This window comes from Sturnus vulgaris, unplaced genomic scaffold (assembly GCF_052056855.1).
Source record: "Sturnus vulgaris isolate bStuVul1 unplaced genomic scaffold, bStuVul1.hap1 Scaffold_195, whole genome shotgun sequence".
In the NCBI taxonomy this organism is placed as follows: Eukaryota; Metazoa; Chordata; class Aves; order Passeriformes; family Sturnidae; genus Sturnus; species Sturnus vulgaris.
The window spans coordinates 17038180-17064895 of NW_028276170.1; the positions used below are offsets into that span (position 1 = coordinate 17038180).

The 26716-nt window shown below is 50.2% G+C and overlaps 2 protein-coding genes across 3 annotated transcripts; both read left to right on the plus strand.

Annotated features, from left to right (window-relative positions):
- The first annotated feature begins 3156 nt into the window (after positions 1-3156).
- Positions 3157-9656, plus strand: LOC148218140 (class I histocompatibility antigen, F10 alpha chain-like). The gene is made up of 8 exons (XM_088158234.1): positions 3157-3270; positions 5133-5396; positions 5770-6042; positions 8237-8509; positions 8602-8709; positions 8808-8843; positions 8963-8995; positions 9393-9656. Exons 1-8 carry the CDS (start codon positions 3207-3209, stop codon positions 9404-9406), a joined length of 1065 nt encoding a protein of 354 aa, XP_088014360.1. The 5' UTR covers positions 3157-3206; the 3' UTR covers positions 9407-9656.
- Positions 9657-20298: 10642 nt separating this feature from the next.
- Positions 20299-26511, plus strand: LOC148218141 (class I histocompatibility antigen, F10 alpha chain-like). Of its 2 annotated transcripts, none has more exons than XM_088158242.1 (8): positions 20299-20412; positions 22037-22300; positions 22674-22946; positions 25144-25416; positions 25509-25616; positions 25715-25750; positions 25870-25920; positions 26259-26511. In XM_088158242.1, the coding sequence occupies exons 1-6, from the start codon at positions 20349-20351 to the stop codon at positions 25735-25737; spliced, it is 1005 nt and encodes a 334-aa protein (XP_088014368.1). In that variant the 5' UTR covers positions 20299-20348; the 3' UTR covers positions 25738-25750; positions 25870-25920; positions 26259-26511. The 2 variants fall into 2 exon arrangements, with proteins under 2 accessions (XP_088014368.1, XP_088014367.1); XM_088158241.1 differs by having other exon boundaries at positions 26262-26511.
- Positions 26512-26716: the final 205 nt, after the last annotated feature.

Genomic DNA, 26716 nt, shown 5'->3' on the forward strand with positions numbered 1-26716 from the left:
TGTGAATGGGAGATACCCACCATAGGGATGAGACCACCACAGCTCAGGACAATATGGACAACTCTTTTTGATGAAGGGGTTACAATCACACCTGGCTTCAGGACAGGTGACTTTCAGTCCTGACTGGGAGACCTTCGAGACAAATTGATCCGGTGCCAACATCGAGAGCTCTAGATTCGCCCTTTGAGGTCTCCAGGCTCGGATGTCACTGCCCAACCTGCAGTAGGAGGGGTTACAGGACCCTGGACTCTACTCACATGTGTCCATCCTTTTTCAGGTGTCCTCACAGCTGTTTCAGTTGTTAACAGAACCAAATACAGTCCTTCCCATTTTGGATCTAGATTTTCTTCTTTAATTAACACAGGTTGTCGTGGCCTAATCTTATCTATGGCAAATCTTAGAGGGATGGTTGGAGCCAAAATTCCCCTCTCCTTTAATACTTGTAAATTTTTATTGATTATTATTATGTAATTCTGGAGGGAAGGGTCCTGAACTAAAGCTGGATCAAGTTGTTCTCCTTTAGGGTCAGGCATACCATACAGCATTTCATATGGTGAAATCCCTGTTTTCCAATTTGGCATTGTTCGTATATTAGACAGGGCTGGTGGGAGGCACTTTGTCCATGGCATTTTAGTCTCAATCATTAATTTTGACAGCTGTTGTTTTAATGTTTGATTCATCCTTTCAACCCTGCCAGAACTCTGAGGGTGCCAAGGTGTGTGATACTCCCAGCTGATGCCCAGTGCCGGGGTCAGTGACTGCAGCATCTTTGATGTAAAGTGCGTCCCCTGCTCTGAGTCTATGGCTCGAACCAGGCCATACCTTGGGATTATGTGCTCCAACAATATTTTGGCTGCCACTTGTGATGTGGCTCTAGCTGCAGGGTATGCCTCGACCCAGTGGGTTAATTTGTCTACTTTTACTAGTAAATATTTCCATCTTCCTATTTTTCATAATTCTGAAAAATCTATTTGTATTCTTTCAAAGGGTCTGCAAGCAAATTTCAGTCCTCCTGATGGATTTGTGGCATAACTTTTAAATTAATTTTCTGACAAGTTAAACAATCCTGAATGCTCCGTTTTGCAATATCAAAAATGGCAATGCATCCAAAAAAATTTAAATATTGGTCTGCTAGCACTCTGGTTCCAAAATGAGTTCGTTGATGTAATTGTTCAATAATTTGTCTGGCCTGGGTGTTGAGGAAAATTTCCCTGCCATCTGGTTAAACCTATTAATTCTCATGCAGTTCTGCCCTGAACTTCTTTATCGTTTCTTTTTACTGAAGAGTAATTGTCCACACAATCACATTCTAAATTTTCATCCTGGTTCCTCATATAGGAATTGTCCAGGACTTTGAGCAGTTGCTGCTTTTAGCTCTAAGTCTGGGGAAGTGATTAGAATAGCTTCATATTTTAATATTCGGGTATCAGTTAACCATTTCTCGGCTTTTTGATTCAGAATTCCCCTCACATTATGGGGGTGTGGACCACTAGGGTCGCCCCAAAGGTGACTTTTCAGGCTTCTTCAATTAAAAGTGCTGTGGCCACTGGGGCCTGCAGACAGGTGGGCCAAGCCCGACTGACAGGGTCGAGCAGTTTAGAATAAAATCCCACTGGCTTTCGACTGCCTGCCCATTCCTGGCTGAGCACCCCATGTGCTGTTTGATCAGAGGTGTTTACAAATAACTGAAATGGTCTCTCCAAATATGGGAGACTGAGTACAAGGGGCTTGAATTCAAGCATGTCTGACCTTTTCTAAACTTTTGTCATCCTCCTCTGCCCATTTCAGGCGATTACTGGTAAGTTTTTTATATAGAAATTTCACTTTCTCACTAAATCCCTCTATTCATTGATGACAGTATCCCAGCAGTCCCAACATTTTCCTCACTTCTTTTTTAGTCTTTGGAGTCCCAGGCTTAGTATTCCAGACACTCTGTTAGGATCCAATTTCTTTTTCCCTTTACTTAACCAATGACCTAAATATTCTACTTCTGGTTCTGTGAATTCTAATTTAGCTTTGCATACCTTCAAACCCTTCTGTCCTAAAAAGTTTAAAAGTCATACAGTGCCATTTCTAGTACATTTCTGGTCTTTTTTGTGCTATTAATAGATCATCTACATATTGTAACCATTTCACCCCTTCTGGTAGCTCAAAAGATTGCATTAATTCTTCTAGGACTGCCCAAAGACATTGGGGGAGTCTGTAAAGCCCTGAGGCAATAGTGTCCAACGCAGTTGTCGTTTCCTGCCTTTATCAGGATATTCCCATTCAAAGGCAAAGCAATCTCTGCTACTTTCCTCTAACGGGCATGCCCAGAAGGCATCTTTTAGATCTATTACACTATACCAAGTGTAGTCAGGGGACAGCTGGCTTAAGAGGGTGTAAGGGTTTGCTACTACTGGAAATTTGATGACAGTTCGCTGATTCATAGCCCTCAAATCCTGTACCCATCTGTAATTCCCGTCTGTCTTTTTGACAGGCAGAATAAGAGGATTATGTGGGGACATACATGGTTCTGAAATCTCTTGTGGCAAAAGGTTTTCTGTGACAGGCTGAAGGCCCGGGCTCCCTTCTAATGATATTGGATATTGACAAACTCCGATTGGCAAATCAGGATCAGTGATTTTCACTTTGATGGGTTTCATTTTTAATTTCCCTATTTCCCCAGGGGTGTACCACACCTCAGCACATATTTGTTCCTCATCTTTTTGGTTAGGGCATAAATTTTAAGTTGCCCTCGGGATACTTCAATTTTCAAATCCAATGCTATTATTAAATCCTTCCCCAATAAATTATTTTTTGTCTCTGATAGTAACAGCAGATCATTTAATCGAATTTTGCTTTGGGTCTCAATTTATACATTTTTAAAAACAAGGATCCGAAACGGCTTACCCGGCGCTTTCTTAAGCGGGTCCCAGGTGGCTCTCAGAGGGCTCCGGGGGATCGCAGCGGGGATCCAGAGGGATCCAGAGGAATTCTGTGGAATTCCGCCGTCCCCTCCCCCCACCGCGCTCCCTCGGTCTCTTTCGCTTCCGCGTCCCAACCTGAGAGACTGGGATCTACACGGCGCCGGGTGACGTCACTCAGATGTCGGGCTGCCATTGGCAAACAGGAAATATCGGCGCCAATGGCGAGGCAGGAGGCTGCTCTGAGGGCGGGGCCAGTGATGGAGGCGGATCCAGGCGGGCTCGAAGCGGAGCAGCGCCATGGCTGCAACGCTGGGGCTGCTCTTGGGGCTGCTCTTGGGGGGCCCGGGGAGCGCGAGGAAAGGTGAGTGGGACTCTTGAAATCGCGACCCCCCTGAACGTCCGTTTCCGGGCACCAGGAAACCCCTAAACCTTCATTCCCGGGTAGGGGAACGCCTGGAATCCGCATTTTGGGTCCTGTGACCCCTCATTAATCCCCTTCCCCAGCATCCAGACCCCCCTGTACCCCCATTTCTGGGCATGGGGACTCTTTTGAGCACCAATTTGCGGGCACTGGGACACCCCTGGACCCCCTCATCTGGCCCCGGGACCTCCTTAAACCCTCATTCCTGGGGATCAGGATCCCTTTGAACCCCGAATCGCGGACCGGGAAACTCCCTCAACTTCCATTTCGGGGCACCGGGAACCCCCTTAACCTTCATCCTCGGGTACGGGAAATCCCCCCCTCGCCTATTTTGGGTCCTGTGACCGCCCCATCCCCTTCCCCGGCATCAGGACCCCCCTGTACCCCCATTCCTGGGTACGAGGACCCTCTTGAACAGCAATTTCGGGGCACCGGGAACCCCCTAAACTTTCATTCCCGGGTAGGGAAAATCCCCTGAATCCCCTGTTTGGGTCCTGTGATTCCCATACACTTCGCCAGCACCGGGACCTCCCTGGAACCCCTTATCTGGCACCGGGACCCCCCTGAATCCTTATCCTGGGGATCAGGATCCTTTAAACCCCGAATCGCAGCATGGGAGCCCTTCTGACCCCCATTCCTGGGCACTGGGACATCCCTGAATCTCCATTTCCGGGCCTGGGACCCCCCTGCGCCTCATTTTCCGGCATCCCGCTTTTCCCAGGCCCCATTCCCGCCCTTTTCCTTGATCTTTGGACCTCCTAGAATTCCCAACTTTCGTGTCCCCCCCCGTTTTCCACTCCCGCCGCTTCCCAAAATGGCGTCCCAGAGGGTCCCCGGTGTCCCAGGGCTCTCAGGAGGGTCGCAGCGGGGATCCAATGGGATCCAGATGAACTCCCTGGAATTCCCCCTTTCCCTCGTCCCCTCCCCCACCGCTCTCCCTCGGTCTCTTTCCTGTCTCCCAGGCTGAGCCTTCAGGATCCACTCGCCTCTCCCATCCCCAGACCCCCCTTTCCCGTGACCCAGGGAACCCCTGGCCCCCCATTCCTGCCTTTCCCAGCTCCCAGGGCCCCCATTCCCTCAACACCGGGGACCTCTGGACCCCCTTTCCTGGGCACAGGGACCCCCTGGATCCCCCATCCCGCCTCTCCCAGACCTTTCCTTGAACCTTGGACCCTTCCCGGCTCTCCCCGTTCTCCTTCCTGCCCCCCCAATCTCTGCATCCCCCCCGTTCTTCACCTCCTTCTCCTCCTGCAGGGGGTCCCAGGGCTCCAGGAAGGTCCCTTGGGGGTCGTGGAGGGTCCCAGGGAGGATTCTGGACTCTGGGATGCGCCTGAATTTCCTGTCCTGGGCACTGGTGCACCCTGCACTCCCTTATCCAGTACCAATCCCCACTACACTCCCTTTCCCATCTATCCCACCCTCTCCAGCCTCAGACTCCCCTTTTCCTTGACCCTGAGACCTCCTGGACCCCCATTCCTGCTTCTCTCAGTCCCAGCCCTGATTTCTGTCTGCATTAAGGACCTCTGAGCCCCCCATTCCAGCCATGCCAGGTGTGCCCACCTTGTGACCCCCTTTCCTTATCACTGGAGCCTCCTGGACCCCCTTTCTTGGGCACAGGGATCCCCTGGAACCCCCATCCCACATCTCCCAGTCCTTGTATCCCCCTTTTTTTGACACTGGGAGTCCCCTGAGCCCCAATTCCTGAACACTGGGTCCCCATGCATCCCATTCCCGGCTCTCCCAGTTCCCCTTTCATTCATCCATGACCCCCTCAATCCCCCCAAATCTCTGTGTCCCCCCAGTTCTCCACTCTCTGCGTTACCTGGACGTGGTGGTGTCAGAGCCCAGCCCGGGGATCCCCCAGTACATGGAAATTGGGTACCTGGATGGGATCCCCTTCGTGCGCTACGACAGTGAGCGGGGCCGGGCAGAGCCGCTGACACAGTGGATAAAGGATGGAGTCGAGCCGGGATATTGGGATAGGGAGACCCAGATCTGTGAGCTGAGCCAGCACGTGGCTGCCATGGGCCTGGATAATCTGCGGGACCGGTACAACCAGAGCAGGGGTGAGTGGGGGCATCTGTGTGGCTGGGATGGGATCTGTGGGGCTGGGATAGATCTGTGGGTTGGGTTGTGGATCCGTGGGGCTGGGGTGTGGATCCATAGGGCCTGAATGTGGATTCACAGGGCGCCAAGGGGCTGAGTTGGGGATCCATTAGGTTGGTATGGGATATCCTGTGATCCATGGGTGTGAGTGGGGATCCACGGGGTTAGGATGGGATCTGTGGGGTTGAGATCCATGGGTTGGGATGTGGATCCATGGGGTTAGGATGAGGCTCTGTGGGTCTCCATCAGACCCTGGGGCTCCATAGGGTTGGAATGGGGCTCTGTGGGGCTGGGACACAATTCCATGGGTCTCTGTGGGTACAATCCCCCCAGGTCTCCACACGTGGTTGCGAGTTTACGGCTGTGACCTCCTGTCTGACGGGAGCATCCGTGGATCTGAGCAGTTTGGCTACGACGGGTGGGATTTCATCTCCTTTGACCTGGGATCCGGGAGATTCGTGGCGGCCGACAGCACTGCTGAGATCACCAGGAGGCGCTGGGAACATGAGAACGAGGCTGAGAGGTGGATAAATTACCTGGGGCAGGTCTGCCCGGAATGGCTCCAGAAATACGTCGGATATGGGGAGAAGGAGCTGGACCGCAAAGGTGGGAGCAGAATTCCTGTGGGAATGTGTGCTGTGGAAGATTTGGGACCATGGGAATTCCAGGGAAAGATCTCACCCCCATCCCATACCAATGGGAATTCCAGGGAAAGATCTCACCCCCATTGCATTCCAGTGGGAATTCCATGGACAGGTCTCACCCCCATCCCATTCCAGTGGGAATTCCATGGACAGGTCTCACCCCCATCCCATTCCAGTGGGAATTCCAGGGACAGGTCTCACCCCCATCCCATTCCAGTGGGAATTCCACAGACAGGACTCAGCCCCATCCCATTCCAGTGGGAATTCCAGGGAAAGATCTCCCCCCCATTCCCTTCCAGTGGGAATTCCACAGACAGGTCTCACCCCCATCCCATTCCAGTGGAAATTCCATGGACAGGTCTCACCCCCATCCTAGTCCAGTAGGAATTCCATGGTTGAATCTCACCCCTGTCCCATTCTCATGGAATTCCAGGGGCAGATTTTAACACAATCCCATTCCAACCCGAATTCCAGGGACACATCTCACCCCCATCCCATTCCAGTGGGAATTCCATGGACAGATCTCACCCCTGTCCCATTCCCAAGGAATTCCATGGGTACATTTTAAGCCCATGCCATTCCAATCTGAATTCCATGGGCAGTTCGCACCCACATCAATTTCCAGTGGGAATTCCATGGGCAGATGTCTCCTCCATCTCGTTTTACTGGGAATTCCATGTCCACATCTCACCCCCATGCTATTGCAGTAGGAATTCCATGGGCAGGTCTCACCCCCATCCCATTCAAGTGGGAAATCCATGGGCAGGTCTCACCCCCATCCCATTCAAGTGGGAAATCCATGGGCAGATCTCACCCCTGTCCCATTCCCATGGAATTCCATGGGCAGATTTAAACCCGTCCCATTCCAGTGGGAATTCGATGGGCAGTTCTCACCCATCCCATTCCAGTGGGAATTCCAGGGTGTCCTGGTTTTGGGCAAATTTGGGGGAAAACCTCCAGAAGGAGCCCCCAGACAGCAAACCCCACGACTCCTCCCCCCCACCCCACCGGGTTCAGGAAGAATTTCCTCAGAGAAGAGTGGGAGAAAAAACCTGTTTATTTAACAAGCAAGACACTCCCCAGCACAGGGAAAAAGACAACACCAGATGACAAAAAACTCTTTCACCGTTCTGAAGGGATGACAAGTTCAGTCTCTCTGGCGAGTGGTCGCTCAGTTATCAGTCTCCGGCGCTGGGGAATGACTGCTGCAGGTGACAGAGTGTAGACTCCCGGTGTTTCTTGGGGTTTCCCAGGTCCCCGTCTGGAACAGGTTCAGATGGTATCCAGGAGAGGGAGGGGACGGGGTGGAAGAGAAAACAGTCCAGGGAAAAAGTTGGACTGCCTAGCTGAACTAACTAATAAGCAAAAAGCAAGGGCAAAGCGATGGAAAGAAATAGAGGCAGAAGCGAGCAAGCAGGCAAGCAGGCAAGCAAGCCGAGCTAAAACCTCTCCTAAACATAGACCATGGGGGAGGTGAGCCGGCTGATAACAGGACAAAACAAAGCTTCACTCTCAGAGTCAGTCCTGGAAGCACAGGACATAATACCAAACATAAACAGGACACACGATTGGAGATAGGAACACCATAACATCACCCTAGGACACAGGGACAGATCTCACCCACATCCCATTCCACTGGCAACTCCATGGGTGAATCTCACCCCGTCCCATTTTCATGGATTTCCAGGGGCAGATTTTACCACCATCCCCTTCCAGTGGGATTTGTGGGGCAGATCTCACCCCGTCCCATTCCCATGAAATTCCATGGGCAGATTTCAACCCCATCCCGTTCCAATCTGAATTCTATGGGCAGATCGCACCCCATCCATTTCCAGTGGGAATTCCAGGGGCAGATCTCTCCCCCGTCCCATTTTATTGGGAATTCCATGTCCGGATCTTAGCCTTATCCCATTCCTGTGGGAATTCCATGAGTAGAGGTCACCCCATCCCATTCCCATAGAATTCCATTGGCAGATCTCTCTCTCATCCTAATATAGTGGGAATTCCATGGGCAGATGTCTTCTCCATCACATTCCAGTGGAAATTCCATGGGGAGATGTCATCCCCATCCCATTCCAGTAGGAATTCCAGGGCCAGATCTCACCCATGGACTCAATAGAATTCCATGGATGTCTCTCACCGTTATCCCATTCCAGAGCCCCCTGATGTCCATGTGTCTGGAAAAGAGGAACACGGGACGCTGATCTTGTCCTGCCACGTGTACGGATTCTACCCCAGCTCCATCACAGTCAACTGGATGAAGGGGGATGAAATCTGGGATCAGGAGACGGAGTGGGGCGGGATCGTCCCCAACAGTGACGGCACCTTCCACACCTGGGCCAGGATCGAGGCGCGGCCGGAGGAGCGGGAGCAGTACCGGTGCCGGGTGGAGCATCCCGGAATGTCAGAGCCCGGGATCTACGCTTGGGGTGAGGCTGGGAATGTGGAATGTGGGAATTGGGAATTTGGAATTCCCAAATGGGGATTCCCCTCCCTCTCCTCACCATCCTGCTTTTCCCAGACCCGACTTCTGGTGGGAATCTCGTCGTGGTGGTCGCCGTGTCCATCATCGCTGCCATCATCATCCTCATTGTCCTCATTGGATTCATTGTCTGGAAGCGCCAATCCGGTAACACACGGGATGGGGGCTGGGAAGGGGCACGGATCCACCCGGCACAGTTCTGGGAATCCTGTGCCACCAACACTGATCCCACTGTTTTTCCACAGGGAGGAGGGACAGGACTGGATACAACATAGCAGCCGGTGAGTACCAGTGGTGGATCCAGCTCTGGATCCCCTCTTTGTGGATCCTAGGATGGACCCTGGGGTTAATCCCAGTGTGTGATCCATGCTGGAATCTCATGGATCTTCTCTTTCTGCAGGACAAGATGTGGGAACCAACGGCTTGAATGCAGGTACAGAGCGGGATCAGGGTGAGATTCCAAAAGGGGATTGTGGCAGGATGGACAGATTGGGATCATGGAGGAATTCCGGATCAGAGCAGGATCAGATGGAATTGTGGAGTGGGATAGGGGCTGGATTTTGGAATGGGATCATGTGGGAATGATGGAGCGGGATTGATGTGGGATGGATGGATGGATGGATGGATGGATGGATGGATGGATGGATGGATGGATGGGGCAGGATCAGGGAGGGATTCCCTTGTGTGATGGGTGTGGGATGGGGCAGGTCTGGGAAGGGATCAGGTGAGATTCCGGAGCAGTTTGTGCTCTCCATGGGCTCCAGCCAGGTCCATCCTGTGGGATGCAGCCAGGGACAGGGTGGCACCGTGACACTTTCTCATCCCAGCAGGAATCACTTCCTGAGCGATCCATGGAGCTGGATCCAGCCCCTTCCCTCTTCCCAGGAAACCAAGAGCTGCCAGCAGAGCTCATCCCACTGTTCCCATCCACCCACAGCTTTTGCTAATGGATCCATTTCTGATTTTCCAGTGTTTTGAAGCCTGGAAGCACAAATATTCCCAACACTTTAGTTTTGTGAACTAAAAACTGCTGTGAAATTATCCTCCTTTGGGGCAATAAATCCTATTTTGAGCAATAAATCCGAGTTCCCTCCTCCAGTGTCTGGCAATTCCTCTCTGGGAGCCAGGAACGTGGATGGGGACACTGGGGACAAGGATGGGGGGACAGCAGGGACAGAGATGGGAACAGCAGGAATGAGAATGGGGACACCAGGAAGAGCATTTGAACACCAGGAATGGGAATGAGGACACAGGAGCACCATGGGTACACCAGGAACAGGATGGGGACAGCACGAGCAGGATGGTGACAGCAGGATTGGAATTGGGACTTGCCAGCCACATCCAACTCCATTCCCCAGGATTCATTTCCTGCTCCGTGTCCCACGTCCAAGGTGTCCCCAGGAGGGTTTGGCCACGTTGGGCTTCTGGAAGGGCAGTGGGATGGGGGGAGGGGTCAGGCCAGGCCTCATTGTCCCCAAAGGTCCTTGAGTGTCCCAAAATCACGGCTCGGGATCTTGGAGAAGTTCCCTGGCCATGACACGAGCACGAGATGGCCGTGAGATGAGAGTGACCATGACACAACCACGGCCCTGACCATGAAATGATTTGGACCAAGAGATGACCATGGGTTGGCCATGGCACAACCCTGGCCTTGAGGTGACTCTGATGTGGTCATGGCCATGAGATGACCATGAGGTGACCATGACATGATCATGAGGTGACCATTACAGTGAGATGACCACATGCATAAGATGATGGTGATCAGGAAAGGACCATGACCATGAGATGGCCATGACCATGAGATGACCACAAGATGATGGTGACCATGAGATGACCACAAGATCTCCTTGACACCACCATGGCCATGAAATACTGAAGGCTGTGAGATGACCATGACAGGATCTTGACCTAGAGGTGGCCATGAGATGACCCCAACACACCATGGCTGTGTGCTGATCAAGACCATGAGATGATCATGACACAACCATGGCTGCGAGATCATTGTGACCATGAGGTGGCTGTGAGATGACCATTAGGTGACCATGAGCATGAGATAATGGTGATGACCATAACTGTAGGAAATAAGGAACGCCTTACAGAATAAGGACCTTTTCTATCTTTGTTAAATCCTGTGCACTTCCGTTCATTTTATCCACCAAAAGGCACTCTGGGAAGGGCTCAGCTGCAGGTCAGATGGCCAGAGAGTGGGGTGGTGGTCACCTCGTGTGTGAGGCAGTGATGGGCCGGGAAGATGCGTGGACACCACAGGATCAGAGAGCTGATTCTGTGAAGGGACTCGTCAACAGCGACACCGCAGTGACAGGCAGCCAATGCGGGCTTGCTTCAGACAAGTTTGGGTTAAGTTTCAGGTAAGTCTGAATGACACAGCCAGAGCAGCATAAATGATGGACCACCTAACTGGGAAAGGACAATTTAGCCAACCTGAGGAGCAAACAGCAGCAGTCCCCAGGCAAGTACATGGTGAAGTTAAAGATTTTTGTTTAAAGCATTGGTCCATGTACCAGATGGCAGCAATCCTAACTTGGAGTATAGTAATATTAGGCAAGAGCCAGGAGAGACATACATGGAATTTATAGATCGGTTAAAACAAGCATTGGAAAAACCAATCCCTGATGCTAGGACCAGGGACAAGCTGTTAGAGACATTGGCAGTAGCTCATGGTAACTCTGAGTGTCCAAAGGTGTTGCACGCCCTGCCACGAGAACCACCACCAATGATCCTCCAAATGATCGAGCCGTGCAATCGTCTCGGGATGAATGTGGCAGCAGGACAGGCCCAGGCCATGGGGCAAGGAGTTGCAAAAGCCCTGGTGGCTGTGCAGTTTCCTTTTAAAACACCACAATCACAATAACAACCCACTTGCTTTCGATGTGTTCCACAGGGACATTTCTGAAAAGACTGTCCACAGAGAAAAGGGAGATACCCAGTTCCTGGTCAAAACCAACCCCAGGCTAAACAGTTTTCTTCTAAAGGCAATTTCCCCAGGCAGCCACCAAAAAAACTTGCACTGGAGCATGAGCCGGCCTCGCACTGTGACAGAAATCCACAAGCTGATGATGCTGATGACCATCAGTGTTAGTAAAAGAGCCTGAAACAAATCAAATGTTAGGACCATTTCAGTTAATAACTGGGGGAATGGATGGGGTTGTGTCTCCACAGATAGAGGACCTCGGTGGATACCAGCCAAAACCATCAAACCTTACCTACAGCCATTAAAGGACTGCCCACCAGAAAGTTCCAGTACTCCCAACTCCTAACAGCGAGCCTTTAGCGAACATAACACACCAGGAGACTTTATGTTTATCTGTTCCCACCCCAAATAACCCCTTTTCAACATGGCTGGTAGGTCTGGCAATAGATGAGTGGCCAGTAAATAAAAAGGCCATCTGTAATATGCAAAGGAACAGTCCCATTGATAAGCTGAAATACAATCCTGTAGATTTTTGGGATTCGTGGCCTCTCAATCTTCCACATGCACCATTAGAGGCTCAAGAATATGAAGTGTTTCAGTTCAAATGGATTACTGCAATACCTTTTGTTATGGATAAAGAATTCAATTGGTAAGATGTAATGGTGGTAAGTATTCAAGTCCTCAGAGAGAGAGTCAAAGAGTTACAAATTAATGAAGACAAAGACTGGTTTGATGGAGTCTTTAAAAGTTGGGTAACCAAGGGGTGGGTGTTGTCCATAATGAAAACGGGGTTACTTATCTTCATAATTGTCGTTTTATATTGTTAGTTGTTCCTTGTCTGTTAGGATGTTTTTATAAAGTTTTACAAAATTTTTAGTTCTATTTTTATAGTTAATCAGACATGGGGAGATGTGGGGGTCAGCCTGACCAGTATCCCAGGACAGGCAACCATCACCAAAGAAGAATTATATCCCAACCCTAAACCTTGGGAGGCATTTGTTAAGTTGTGGTGACCCCAGAAAAAGTAACAAAGAGTTATGGGATTGCCTGTGTGAATACCTCATGCATATTCCTAACCCTCATTTCCCCATTAATTATCACCTCTCCCAGTTCCAGAATGTTCTCCCTTCCTTGTATCCCCATTGGCCCTCAGCTGATGCAATGTTCCACCCAACCTACCCCATCGGATCCTGCCTCCCCTTACTCCACCTCTGCCCCACTTTCCCCTATCCCCATTGGACCCTAAGCTCAACTCCACTCCCTCTCTTACCCCATATTTACACCTTGGACCTCCCTGTATCTTTGTCTTCAACCCCAGGCTCCTAAAGTGACTTTGTCCCCTCGGTTGTTGTATTTGGATTTTTGGGCCTCATCCCACGTTTCCTTTCATTATTATTAAAGTGTTTTATGTTTCTGAGTCGTGGTTGTCGTTCCGCTCTTCTTTAATTTTTGCCATTTCTGCCCTGATATCTGCAAAGCCTAAAAAGGATTGTTGGGGACCACCCTCGACCCCTGATATGAGATGACCATGACAGAACTATGGCCATGAGGTGACCATGACACAACCATCACCTTGAGATGACCATTACAGTGAGATGACAATGGACATGAGATGATGGGGATCAGGAGATGACCATGAGGTGACCACAATATGACCACGGCTATGAAATAATTGTGGCCACAGGATGACCACGACCATGAGATGATGGTGATAAGGAGATGACCATGACGATGAGGTGACCATGAGATGCCCATTAGGGTGAGCTGACCATGAGCATGACATGATGGATATCAGGAAATAAACGACCATGACTGTGCTGATGACATGACTGTGACTGTGAGATGACCAAGAGATGATCATGAGATGACCATATCCATGACCATGAGAGGACTGTGACCATGAGATGACGATGACACAACCATGGCCATGAGGTGATCAAGGAATGTCCGTGACTGTGACCATGACATGATGACAACTGTGAGATGACCATGGGCATGAGGTATTGTGACCAAGAGATGACCACGGCATGCCCATGACCATAACATGATCCTGGCCATGAGGTGACCATGAGCATGAGATGATGGTGATTGGGAGATGACCATAAGATGACCATGAGTGACCATGAGTGAACATGAGCTGACCTTGAAGATGACCATGAGATGACCATGACCCGGCCATGGTCTGGATCTCCTCAGATCCTGTCACTCACCTCCCGCTTATTATGAATGAGAAACAACAGTCTCGATATTCAGCAAAATTTAGATTGCTTTATTTGATAGAGACGGAGCATGCAGCGATGGGGAATGTGAGGGGTCACCGTCCACTCCACGCTCCAGCAAACCCTATTTTGTAGCGTCTTCTTATACTGTGGTTTCTTGTTGTAATCAATAATTTTTAGTATTTTGCTGTCATAATTTGGGCAGGTAAGCAGTGGTGGTCGAAGAAGCATCTGCATCCAAACTCACAAAGCCTCCGGGCGATAGTCAGTCTCACAGATAACCATCTGGTCTTTGTAGACAACCACCAGGGAAATCTGCAAGTCTGGTCCTTGAGAGAGGCAGCAGTGATCAAACAAAGGCAGGAAGGACTATCCAAAAGTGTGATTTTGCAAGCTGGCAGTTGATGTAACTTATTTGGAAAACATAACATAACATAACATAACATAACATAACATAACATAACATAACATAACATAACAAACATGGTGATTTAAAACAGAATGATTTAATCATATATTTTTATTTATCTGGTGTCCATGCTTCACTTCAGACCTTAGTATTTTGGCTCATTCAAATCCCAATTCTTTCGTGAGTAACACAAATCTTTTATTAATTATCACAATTTCCCCACTTCTTTTCTTTTATCCCATTGATTCATGTTTTCGCTACAAATTTTGACAGGACTTCTTGTACCAGATTTAATTCATTCACTGCCATTAGTTTTGTTGCCTTCTCAGGGTCTATTGGTATTGTAGCAACTTGCATTCCTTGAACCACCGACTGGATTAGTCGAATGAAGCATGGAACAAGACAAGGGATGAACAGTTCTCCTAATAATGCACATGTTAACATAAAACCTAATTCCTTCCGCCAATCTCCCCCCAACAGGTTATTCCACCAATTATCATTAAACACAGAGTTCCAGGTTTATACAGGTACATGGGCTATTTGTTATATTTCTTCTACAATTTTAGTAATTACTTCACCATTATCATCAATTTCTATGCAGCATTCAGAATTATTGAACTTCCCACACACTCCCCCTTCTTCAGCTAACAGATAGTCCAGGGCTCGTCGATTTTGATATACTGCTGCTCTAGTTTGGGTAAGTTGTTTAGCCATCAATTCCATTGCTCGGGCTGTTTGCTTGGAAGTAATTTCTACCAGGGCTTGTAGCCTGATAATTCTATTTATCATATAAATTGGAGTGAGATAGCCCCAGCTTCCATCTTGAGCCCCAGAGTACTCAATAATTTGTTCTGGGGGCCATTCATCATCCTTCCAGATTTGTGTTACCCCTATGGATGGGCTCTTTTTGTTTGCAGGCAAAGTTTTATACAAGGGAGCTCCTAACACTTGATTGTCTTTCTCTTCTGGTAATGTAAAAACTGCAGGCTGGATAATCCCTCAGGTACATGTCCCTCTCCATCTGTTTGGTAGGGTATTAGAAGCTCTTTTCCTGCAGATCCAAAATATTCCATCTGGGACTTTCCAGCTTAGCTGAACTGATTCAGGTCGTTGCCAATAGATTCTTACACTATTCTTATTATACCAGCAGAGTCCTGTAAAATTGTTCTTTATACAATTACCCTTACTTAGCTTTCCTCAATATTTTTTTAGTGTTTTGGGCCACCAAGACTGATTGCTTGCATTTGTAGTCAGGAGAGTCTTACAGGGGGTGTGCCCCACATCTTGGGTAAAGTTACTTCCCTGACGTGTTATAGATGCTTCTCCTGTTACCTCATGACTCAGAACCCACCCTTCAGGTCTATTGATTCCCATCAATATTTCTGTTTGATTCCACTGTAATAACTGATCTGGGCCTAATCCCTCCCCCCTCCATGGCCATTGCTCAGTCATCTGCATTCCTCCACAGTGATCCAACAGTGACTTCAGTTCAGTAGTAATTTCTCGCATTAATTCCACAAATAAATTCTTTCCCAAGGGGGTAAGTTCCGTTCACTGAGTTGTTGTTTTATTTTCTCATACAAGTTAAAGGTACCCCACGGTTTGTCTGACGTTTCTTCCACCCACTTCCCCCCTCACCTGGGCTAACAGCTCCTGGAAGCCTGCGTCGGTGAGTGGCCCCTCCCCGGCACCACTCTGGGAGCCGCAGAAGGGGCGTAGCAACAGCTACGCCTGGGCGAGTCGTCAGGGAGGGATAAAGAGGTGCAGGAGAGACCTTTTACGGTTCTGGGGGAAGGGATTTATTGAAGGAAAAGGTAACAGGTCCAGAGGTTGGGGAGAGAACCGCAAAAGGCAGTTTGAGGGGGTTCTACACAGGCTTAAGTACGGGGGAGGAGCAAGGGGAAGGCACAAAACTCTGGCCAATAACGGGTAACGGGGGGAGGTACAGAAGGTGGGGAAAGGGGTACATTGAGCCAATAAGGCAAACCGAGGGTGGGGATACATACAAGATAACCAATCATGGATACAAGAGGGAATGCTTGACACAGAAACTTCTAGAACAAAGGAAGGGGCTACAAAGGATTGACATCCCGTGGGGCAGGGTTTAGGGTGAGGGACAGGGAAGGTTCCAGATAAAGAGGAGGGGTAGGCCCAAGGCATGAAAGGGAAAAACCATTATGTACTTAACTTAAGGGAAAGAAACTGGGACGAACCATCAACACAGAAGGAAAATTAACATTAAACAACACAACATTTGTCCTTGTTCCTTTCAACACTTTAGTTGTATTTTTTATCAATTCCTCCTTGTAGTGATCTCGCACTCCTCCTTCATCTGAATATCCCCACATACCTTCTTTTGGGAAGCAGAGCTGTGTCTCTCCTACTGGGCAACTTTGGTATGCTGATGGAGCCCACCCTCCTTTTCCCAAATTCGTGGCCACCCAATAACTTCTTTCCATAATAGTACACGATTCCAGCTTGTGCTGATTCTAGCAGGAATTGATGTGTGTGTGGAAGGCAAGGGTGGATACCGTGCATCCCCGTACCCAATTGTCTGGTGACACTTGGAACAAGCATCAGCATTATTTCCTTTTATCATCATTAGCAATGGGATGACTCCCATGACCATTCTCATCCCTCTGCCTCCCTCAAGGCCTACGGGGTTGCTGCCAGTAGCCGAGGTTTGTTTCATCTTCTCGGCAGCAGGGAATATGTCCTGGGCTCTCCCACTTTGTCTTTCTCTTTTGGTAGTGTTTCTTAATTTTGTCCCAAATTTAGCTTTAACATTCCAGTGCGAGGTACAGCAGTAACAGCTCGGTATACACAACCCTTCTGACACTCTATTGCCAATACCTCTGCTCTGGCTTTCTTTTTTCCTCTTGTTCCATTCTCAAATAACTCCCACCAGTTATGATCATCAATTTCGATTTTTCCTCGTGCTGATAGGGTATTTAGCACCTTAACAGTTTCCTTCTGTTCCTTTCTTCTACATTGGACACATAATGTGAATGGGAGATACCCACCATAGGGATGAGACCACCACAGCTCAGGACAATATGGACAACTCTTTTTGATGAAGGGGTTACAATCACACCTGGCTTCAGGACAGGTGACTTTCAGTCCTGATTGGGAGACCTTCGAGACAAATTGATCCGGTGCCGACATCGAGAGCTCTGGATTTGCCCTTTGAGGTCTCCAGGCTCGGATGTCACTGCCCAACCTGCAGTAGGAGGGGTTACAGGACCCTGGACTCTACTCACACGTGTCCATCCTTTTTCAGGTGTCCTCACAGCTGTTTCAGTTGTTAACAGAACCAAATACAGTCCTTCCCATTTTGGATCTAGATTTTCTTCTTTAATTAACACAGGTTGTCGTGGCCAAATCTTATCTATGGCAAATCTTAGAGGGATGATTGGAGCCAAAATTCCCCTCTCCTTTAATACTTGTAAATTTTTATTGATTATTATTATGTAATTCTGGAGGGAAGGGTCCTGAACTAAAGCTGGATCAAGTTGTTCTCCTTTAGGGTCAGGCATACCATACAGCATTTCATATGGTGAAATCCCTGTTTTGGAATTTGGCATTGTTCGTATATTAGACAGGGCTGGTGGGAGGCACTTTGTCCATGGCATTTTAGTCTCAATCATTAATTTTGACAGCTGTTGTTTCAATGTTTGATTCATCCTTTCAACCCTGCCAGAACTCTGAGGGTGCCAAGGTGTGTGATACTCCCAGCTGATGCCCAGTGCCGGGGTCAGTGACTGCAGCACCTTTGATGTAAAGTGCGTCCCCTGCTCTGAGTCTATGGCTCGAACCAGGCCATACCTTGGGATTATGTGCTCCAACAATATTTTGGCTGCCACTTGTGATGTGGCTCTAGCTGCAGGGTATGCCTCTACCCAGTGGGTTAATTTGTCTATTTTCACCAGTGGATATTTCCATCTTCCTATTTTTCATAATTCTGTAAAATCTATTTGTATTCTTTCAAAGGGTCTGTAAGAATATTTCCATTCTCCTGATGGACCTTGTAGCATAACTTTTTATTAATTTTGTGAACAAGTTAACTAAGTCTGGATGCTCTGCTTTGCAATATCAAAAATGGCAATGCATCCAAAAAAATTTAAATATTGGTCTTCTAGCACTCTGGTTCCAAAATGAGTTCGTTGATGTAATTGTTCAGTAATTTGTCTGGCCTGGGTTTTGAGTAAACTTTCCCTGCCATCTGCTAAAACCTATTAATTCTCATGCAGTTCTGCCCTGAACTTCTTTATCGTTTCTTTTTACTGAAGAGTAATTGTCCACACAATCACATTCTAAATTTTCTCCTGGTTCCCCATACAGGAATTGTCCAGGACTTTGAGCAGTTGCTGCTTTTAGCTCTAAGTCTGGGGAAGTGATTAGAATAGCTTCATATTTTAATATTCGGGTATCAGTTAGCCATTTCTTGGCTTTTTGATTCAGAATTCCCCTCACATTATGGGGGTGTGGACCACTAGGGTCGCCGCAAAGGTGACTTTTCAGGCTTCTTCCATTAAAAGTGCTGTGGCCACTGGGGCCTGCAGACATGTGGGCCAAGCCCGACTGACAGGGTCGAGCAGTTTAGAATAAAATCCCACTGGCTTTCGACTGCCTGCCCATTCCTGGCTGAGCACCCCATATGCTGTTTGATCAGAGGTGTTTACAAATAACTGAAATGGTCTCTCCAAGTCTGGGAGACTGAGTACAGGGGCTTGAATTCAAGCATGTCTGACCTTTTCTAAACTTTTGTCATCCTCCTCTGCCCATTTCAGGCGATTACTGGTAATTTTTTTATATAGAAATTTCACTTTCTCACTAAATCCCTCTATTCATTGATGACAGTATCCCAGCAGTCCCAACATTTTCCTCACTTCTTTTTTAGTCTTTGGAGTCCCAGGCTTAGTATTCCAGACACTCTGTTAGGATCCAATTTCTTTTTCCCTTTACTTAACCAATGACCTAAATATTCTACTTCTGGTTCTGTGAATTGCAATTTAGCTTTGCATACCTTCAAACCCTGCTGTGCCAAAAAGTTTAAAAGTCATATAGTCCCATTTCTACTAGATTTCTGGTCTTTTTTCTGCTATTAATAGATCATCTACATATTGTAACCATTTCACCCCTTCTGGTAGCTCAAAAGATTGCATTAATTCTTCTAGGGCTGCCCAAAGACATTGGGGGATTCTGTAAAGCCCTGAGGCAATACTGTCCAACGCAGTTGTTGTTTCCTGCCTTTATCAGGATATTCCCATTCAAAGGCAAAGCAATCTCTGCTACTTTCCTCTAACGGGCATGCCCAGAAGGCATCTTTTAGATCTATTACACTATACCAAGTGTAGCCAGGGGACAGCTGGCTTAAGAGGGTGTAAGGGTTTGCTACTACAGGAAATTTGATGACAGTTCGCTGATTTATAGCCCTCAAATCCTGTACCAATCTGTAATTCCCGTCTGTCTTTTTGACAGGCAGAATAAGAGGATTATGTGGGGACATACATGGTTCTGAAATCTCTTGTTGCAAAAGGTTTTCTGTAACAGGCTGAAGGCCCGGGCTCCCTTCTAATGATATTGGATATTGACAAACTCGGATTGGCAAATCGAGGTCAGTGATTTTCACTTTGATAGGTTTCATTTTTAATTTCCCTATTTCCCCAGGGGTGCACCACACCTCAGCACATATTTGTTCCTCATCTTTTTGGTTAAGGCATAAATTTTAAGTTGCCCTTGGGATACTTCAATTTTCAAATCCAATGCTATTATTAAATCCTTCCCCAATAAATTATTTTTTGTCTCTGATAGTAACAGCAGATCATTTAATCTATTTTTTAATAGGGTCTGTATTTATATATTTTTAATAACAAGGATCCGAAACGGCTTATCCGGCGCTTTCTTATGGGGGTCCCAGGTGGCTCTCAGAGGGCTCCGGGGGATCGCAGCGGGGATCCAGAGGGATCCAGAGGAATTCTGTGGAATTCCGCCGTCCCCTCCCCCCACCGCGCTCCCTCGGTCTCTTTCGCTTCCGCGTCCCAACCTGAGAGACCGGGATCTACCTGGCGCCGGGTGACGTCACTCAGATGTCGGGCTGCCATTGGCGAACAGGAAATAGCGCCGCCAATGGCGAGGCACGAGGCTGCTCTGAGGGCGGGGCCAGTGCTGGGGGTGGGGCCAGTGATGGAAGCGGATCCAGGCGGGCTCGAAGCGGAGCAGCGCCATGACTGCAGCGCTGGGGCTGCTCTTGGGGCTGCTCTTGGGGGGCCCGGGGAGCGCGAGGAAAGGTGAGTGGGACTCTTGAAATCGCGACCCCCCTGAACGTCCGTTTCCGGGCACCAGGAAACCCCTAAACCTTCATTCCCGGGTAGGGGAACGCCCGGATTCCGCAGTTTGGGTCCTGTGACCCCCCCCCCCTTAATCCCCTTCCCCAGTACCGAGACCCTCCTGTACCCCCATTTCTGGGCATGGAGACCCTCTTGAGCACCAATTTGCGGGCACTGGGACACTCCTGTACCCCCTCATCTGGCACCGGGACCCCCTTAAACCCTCATTCCTGGGCATCAGGATCCCTTTGAACCCCGAATCGCGGACCGGGAAACTCCCTGAACTTCCATTTCGGGGCACCGGGAACCCCCTGGAACCCCTTATCTGGCCCCGGGACCCCCCTGAATCCTCATTCCTGGGGATCAGGATTCTTCTATACCCAGAATAGCGGCACGGGAACTGCCCTGAACCCCCATTCCTTGGCACTGGGACATCCCTGAATCTCCATTTCCGGGCCTGCGACCCCCCTGCACCTCATTTTCCGGCATCCCGCTTTTCCCAGGCCCCATTCCCGCCCTTTTCCTTGATCTTTGGACCTCCTAGGAATCCCAACTTTAGTGTCCCCCCCCCGTTTTCCACTGCAAATGCTTCCCGAAACGGCGTCCCAGAGGGTCCCCGGTGTCCCAGGGCTCTCAGGAGGGTCGCAGCGGGGATCCAATGGGATCCAGATGAACTCCCTGGAATTCCCCCTTTCCCCCATCCCCTCCCCCACCGCTCTCCCTCGGTCTCTTTCCTGTCTCCCAGGCTGAGCCTTCAGGATCCACTCGCCTCTCCCATCTCCAGATCCCCCTTTCCCGTGACCCAGGGACCCCCTGAACCCCCATTCCTGCCTTTCCCAGCTCCCAGGGCCCCCATTCCCTCAACACCGGGGACCTCTGGACCCTCTTTCCTGGGCACAGGGACCCCCTGGACCCCCCATCCCGCCTCTCCCAGACCTTTCCTTGAACCTTGGACCCTTCCCGGCTCTCCCCGTTCTCCTTCCTGCCCCCCCAATGTCTGCATGCCCCCAGTTCTTCACCTCCTTCTCCTCCTGCAGGGGGTCCCAGGGCTCCAGGAAGGTCCCTGGGGGGTCGTGGAGGGTCCCAGGGAGGATTCTGGACTCTGGGATGCGCCTGAATTTCCTGTCCTGGGCACTGGTGCACCCTGCACTCCCTTATCCAGTACCAATCCCCACTACACTCCCTTTCCCATCTATCCCACCCTCTCCAGCCTCAGACTCCCCTTTCCCTTGACCCTGAGACCTCCTGGACCCCCATTCCTGCTTCTCTCAGTCCCAACCCTGATTTCTGTCTGCATTAAGGACCTCTGAGGCCCCCATTCCAGCCATGCCAGGTGTCCCCACCTTGTGACCCCCTTTCCTTATCACTGGAGCCTCCTGGACCCCCTTTCCTGGGCACAGGGATTCCCTGGAACCCCTATCCCACCTCTCCCAGTCTTTGTATCCCCCTTTTTTCGACATTGGGAGTCCCCTGAGCCCCAATTCCTGAACACTGGGTCCCCATGCACCCCATTCCCGGCTCTCCCAGTTCCCCTTTCATTCATCCATGACCCCCTCAATCCGCCCAAATCTCTGTGTCCCCCCAGTTCTCCACTCTCTGCGTTACCTGTTTGTGGCAGTGTCAGAGCCCAGCCCGGGGGTCCCCCAGTTCATGGACATTGGGTACCTGGATGGGATCCCCTTCACACGCTATGACAGCGAGCGGGGCCGGATGGAGCCGCTGACACAGTGGATAAAGGATGGAGTCGGGCAGGGATATTGGGATGAGGAGACCCAGATCTGTGAGCAGAACCAGCACGTGACTGCCAGGCACCTGGATATACTGCGGGACCGGTACAACCAGAGCAGGGGTGAGTGGGGGCATCTGTGGGGCTGGGATGGGATCTGTGGGGCTGGGATAGATCTGTGGGTTGGGTTGTGGATCCGTGGGGCTGGGGTGTGGATCCATAGGGCCTGAATGTGGATTCACAGGGCGCCAAGGGGCTGAGTTGGGGATCCATTAGGTTGGTATGGGATATCCTGTGATCCATGGGTGTAAGTGGGGATCCTTGGGGTTGGGATGGGATCTGTGGGGTTGAGATCCATGGGTTGGGATGTGGATCCATGGGGTTAGGATGAGGCCCTGTGGGTCTCCATCAGACTCTGAGGCTCCATAGGGTTGGAATGGGGCTCTGTGGAGCTGGGACACAATTCCATGGGTCTCTGTGGGTACAATCCCCCCAGGTCTCCACACGTGGTTGCGAGTTTACGGCTGTGACCTCCTGTCTGACGGGAGCATCCGTGGATCTGAGCAGTTTGGCTACGACGGGTGGGATTTCCTCTCCTTTGACCTGGGATCCGGGAGATTCGTGGCGGCCGACAGCGCTGCTGAGATCACCAGGAGGCGCTTGGAACATGAGAACGTGGCTGAGAGGCACATAAATTACCTGGGGCAGGTCTGCCCGGAATGGCTCCAGAAATACGTCGGATATGGGCAGAAGGAGCTGGACCGCAAAGGTAGGAGCAGAATTCCTGTGGGAATGTGGGCTATGGAAGATTTGGGACCATGGGAATTCCAGGGAAAGATCTCACCCCCATCCCATTCCAGTGGGAATTCCATGGACAGGTCTCACCCCCATCCCATTCCAGTGGGAATTCCAGGGAAAGATCTCACCCCCATCCCATTCCAGTGGGAATTCCAGGGAAAGATCTCACCCCCATCCCATTCCAGTGGGAATTCCAGGGAAAGATCTCACCCCCATCCCATTCCAGTGGGAATTCCACAGACAGGACTCAGCCCCATCCCATTCCATTGGGAATTCCACAGACAGGACTCAGCCCCATCCCATTCCAGTGGGAATTCCATGGACAGGTCTCACCCCCATTGCATTCAAGTGGGAATTCCAGGGAAAGATCTCACCCCCAACCCATTGCAGTGGGAATTCCATGGACAGGTCTCACCCCCATCCTATTCCAGTAGGAATTCCATGGTTGAATCTCACCCCTGTCCCATTCTCATGGAATTCCAGGGGCAGATTTTACCACCATCCCATTCCAACCCGAATTCCTGGGACAGATCTCACCCCCATCCCATTCCAGTGGGAATTCCATGGACAGATCTCACCCCTGTCCCATTCCCAAGGAATTCCATGGGTACATTTTAACCCCATGCCATTCCAATCTGAATTCCATGGGCAGTTCTCACCCACATCAATTTCCAGTGGGAATTCCATGGGCAGATGTCTCCTCCATCTCGTTTTACTGGGAATTCCATTTCCAGATCTCACCCCCATGCTATTGCAGTAGGAATTCCATGGGCAGGTCTCACCCCCATCCCATTCAAGTGGGAAATCCATGGGCAGATCACACCCCTGTCCCATTCCCATGGAATTCCATGGGCAGATTTAAACCCGTCCCATTGCAGTGGGATTTCGATGGGCAGTTCTCACCCATCCCATTCCAGTGGGAATTCCAGGGTGTCCTGGTTTTGGGCAAATTTGGGGGAAAACCTCCAGAAGGAGCCCCCAGACAGCAAACCCCACGACTCCTCCCCCCCACCCCACCGGGTTCGGGAAGAATTTCCTCGGAGAAGAGTGGGAGAAAAAACCTGTTTATTTAACAAGCAAGACACTCCCCAGCACAGGGAAAAAGACAACACCAGCTGACAAAAAAACTCTTTCACCGTTCTGAAGAGATGACAAGTTCAGTCTCTCTGGCGAGTGGTCGCTCAGTTATCAGTCTCCGGCGCTGGGGAATGACTGCTGCGGGTGACAGAGTGTAGACTCCTGGTGTTTCTTGGGGTTTCCCAGGTCCCCGTCCAGAACAGGTTCAGATGGTATCCAGGAGAGGGAGGGGACGGGGTGGAAGAGAAAACAGTCCAGGGAAAAGGTTGGACTGCCTAGCTGAACTAACTAATAAGCAAAAAGCAAGGGCAAAGCAATGGAAAGAAATAGAGGCAGAAGCAAGCAAGCAGGCAAGCAAGCAAGCAAGCCGAGCTAAAACCTCTCCTAAACATAGACCATGGGGGAGGTGAGCCGGCTGATAACAAGACAAAACAAAGCTTCACTCTCAGAGTCAGTCCTGGAAGCACAGGACATAATACCAAACATAAACAGGACACACGATTGGAGATAGGAACACCATAACATCACCCTAGGACACAGGGACAGATCTCACCCACATCCCATTCCACTGGGAACTCCATGGGTGAATCTCACCCCTGTCCCATTTTCATGGATTTCCAGGGGCAGATTTTACCACCATCCCCTTCCAGTGGGAATTTGTGGGGCAGATCTCACCCCGTCCCATTCCCATGAAATTCCATGGGCAGATTTCAACCCCATCCCATTCCAATCTGAATTCCATGGGCAGATCGCACCCCATCCATTTCCAGTGGGAATTCCAGGGGCTGATCTCTCCCCCGTCCCATTTTACTGGGAATTCCATGTCCGGATCTTAGCCTTATCCCATTCCTGTGGGAATTCCATGAGTAGAGGTCACCCCATCCCATTCCCATAGAATTCCATTGGCAGATCTCTCTCTCATCCTAATATAGTGGGAATTCGATGGGCAGATGTCTTCTCCATCTGATTCCAGTGGAAATTCCATGGGGAGATGTCATCCCCATCCCATTCCAGTGGGAATTCCAGGGCCAGATCTCACCCATGGACTCAATCGAATTCCATGGATGTCTCTCACCGTTATCCCATTCCAGAGCCCCCTGATGTCCATGTGTCTGGAAAAGAGGAATATGGGACGCTGATCTTGTCCTGCCACGTGTACGGATTCTACCCCAGCTCCATCGCAGTCAACTGGATGAAGGGGGATGAAATCTGGGATCAGGAGACGGAGTGGGGCGGGATCGTTCCCAACAGCGACGGCACCTTCCACACCTGGGCCAGGATCAAGGCACGGCCGGAGGAGCGGGAGCAGTACCGGTGCCGGGTGGAGCATCCCGGAATGTCGGGGCCCGGGATCTACGGTTGGGGTGAGGCTGGGAATGTGGAATGTGGGAATTGGGAATTTGGAATGCCCAAATGGGGATTTCCCTCCCTCTCCTCACCGTCCTGCATTTCCCAGATCCAACTTCTGGCGGGAATCTCACTGTGGTGGTCGCTGTGTCCATCATCACTGCCGTCATCATCTTCATTGTCCTCATTGGATTCATTGTCTGGAAGCGCCAATCCGGTAACACACGGGATGGGGGCCGGGAAGGGGCACGGATCCACCTGGCACTGTTCTGGGAATCCTGTGCCACCAACACTGATCCCACTGTTTCTCCACAGGGAGGAGGGACAGGACTGGATGAAACATAGCAGCCGGTGAGTACCAGTGGTGGATCCAGCTCTGGATCCCCTCTTTGTGGATCCTAGGATGGATCCTGGGGTTAATCCCAGTGTGTGATCCGTGCTGGAATCTCATGGATCTTCTCTTTCTGCAGGAAAAGATGTGGGAACCAACGGCTTGAATGCAGATACAGAGCGGGATCAGGGTGAGATTCCAGAGGAGGACTGGGGCAGGATGGACTGATTGGGATCATGGAGGAATTCTGGATCAGAGCAGGATCAGATGGAATTGTGGAGTGGGATTGGGGCTGGATTCTGAAATAGGGATCACGATGGATGGATGGATGGATGGATGGATGGATGGATGGATGGATGGATGGATGGGGCAGGATGAGGGAGGGATTCCAGAGGGCTACTCGGGCAGGATTGGAGGGGGATCAGGTAGAATTCTGGAGGAGCTCCTGCTCTCCATGGGCTCCAGCCAGGTCCATCCTGCCGGATGCAGACAGGGACAGGGTGGCACCGTGACACTTTCTCATCCCAGCAGGAATCACCGCCTGAGCGATCCATGGAGCTGGATCCAGCCCCTTCCCTCTTCCCAGGAAACCAAGAGCTGCCAGCAGAACTCATCCTGCTGCTCCCACACACCCACAGCTTTTGCTAATGGATCCATTTCTGATTTTCCAGTGTTTTGAAGCCTGGAACCACAAATATTCCCAAAGCTTTAGTTCTGCTGTGAAATTATCCTGATTTGGGGCTGTAAATCCTGCTTGGGGCAATAAATCTGAGTTCCCTCCTCCAGTGTCTGGCAATTCCTCTCTGGGAGCCAGGAACGTGGATGGGGACACTGGGGATAGGGATGGAGACAGCAGGAATGAGAATGGGAACACCAGGAAGAGCATTCGGACACCAGGAATGGGAATGGGGACACCAGGAACAGGTTGGGGACAGCACGAGCAGGATGGTGACAGCAGGATTGGAATTGGGACTTGCCAGCCACAT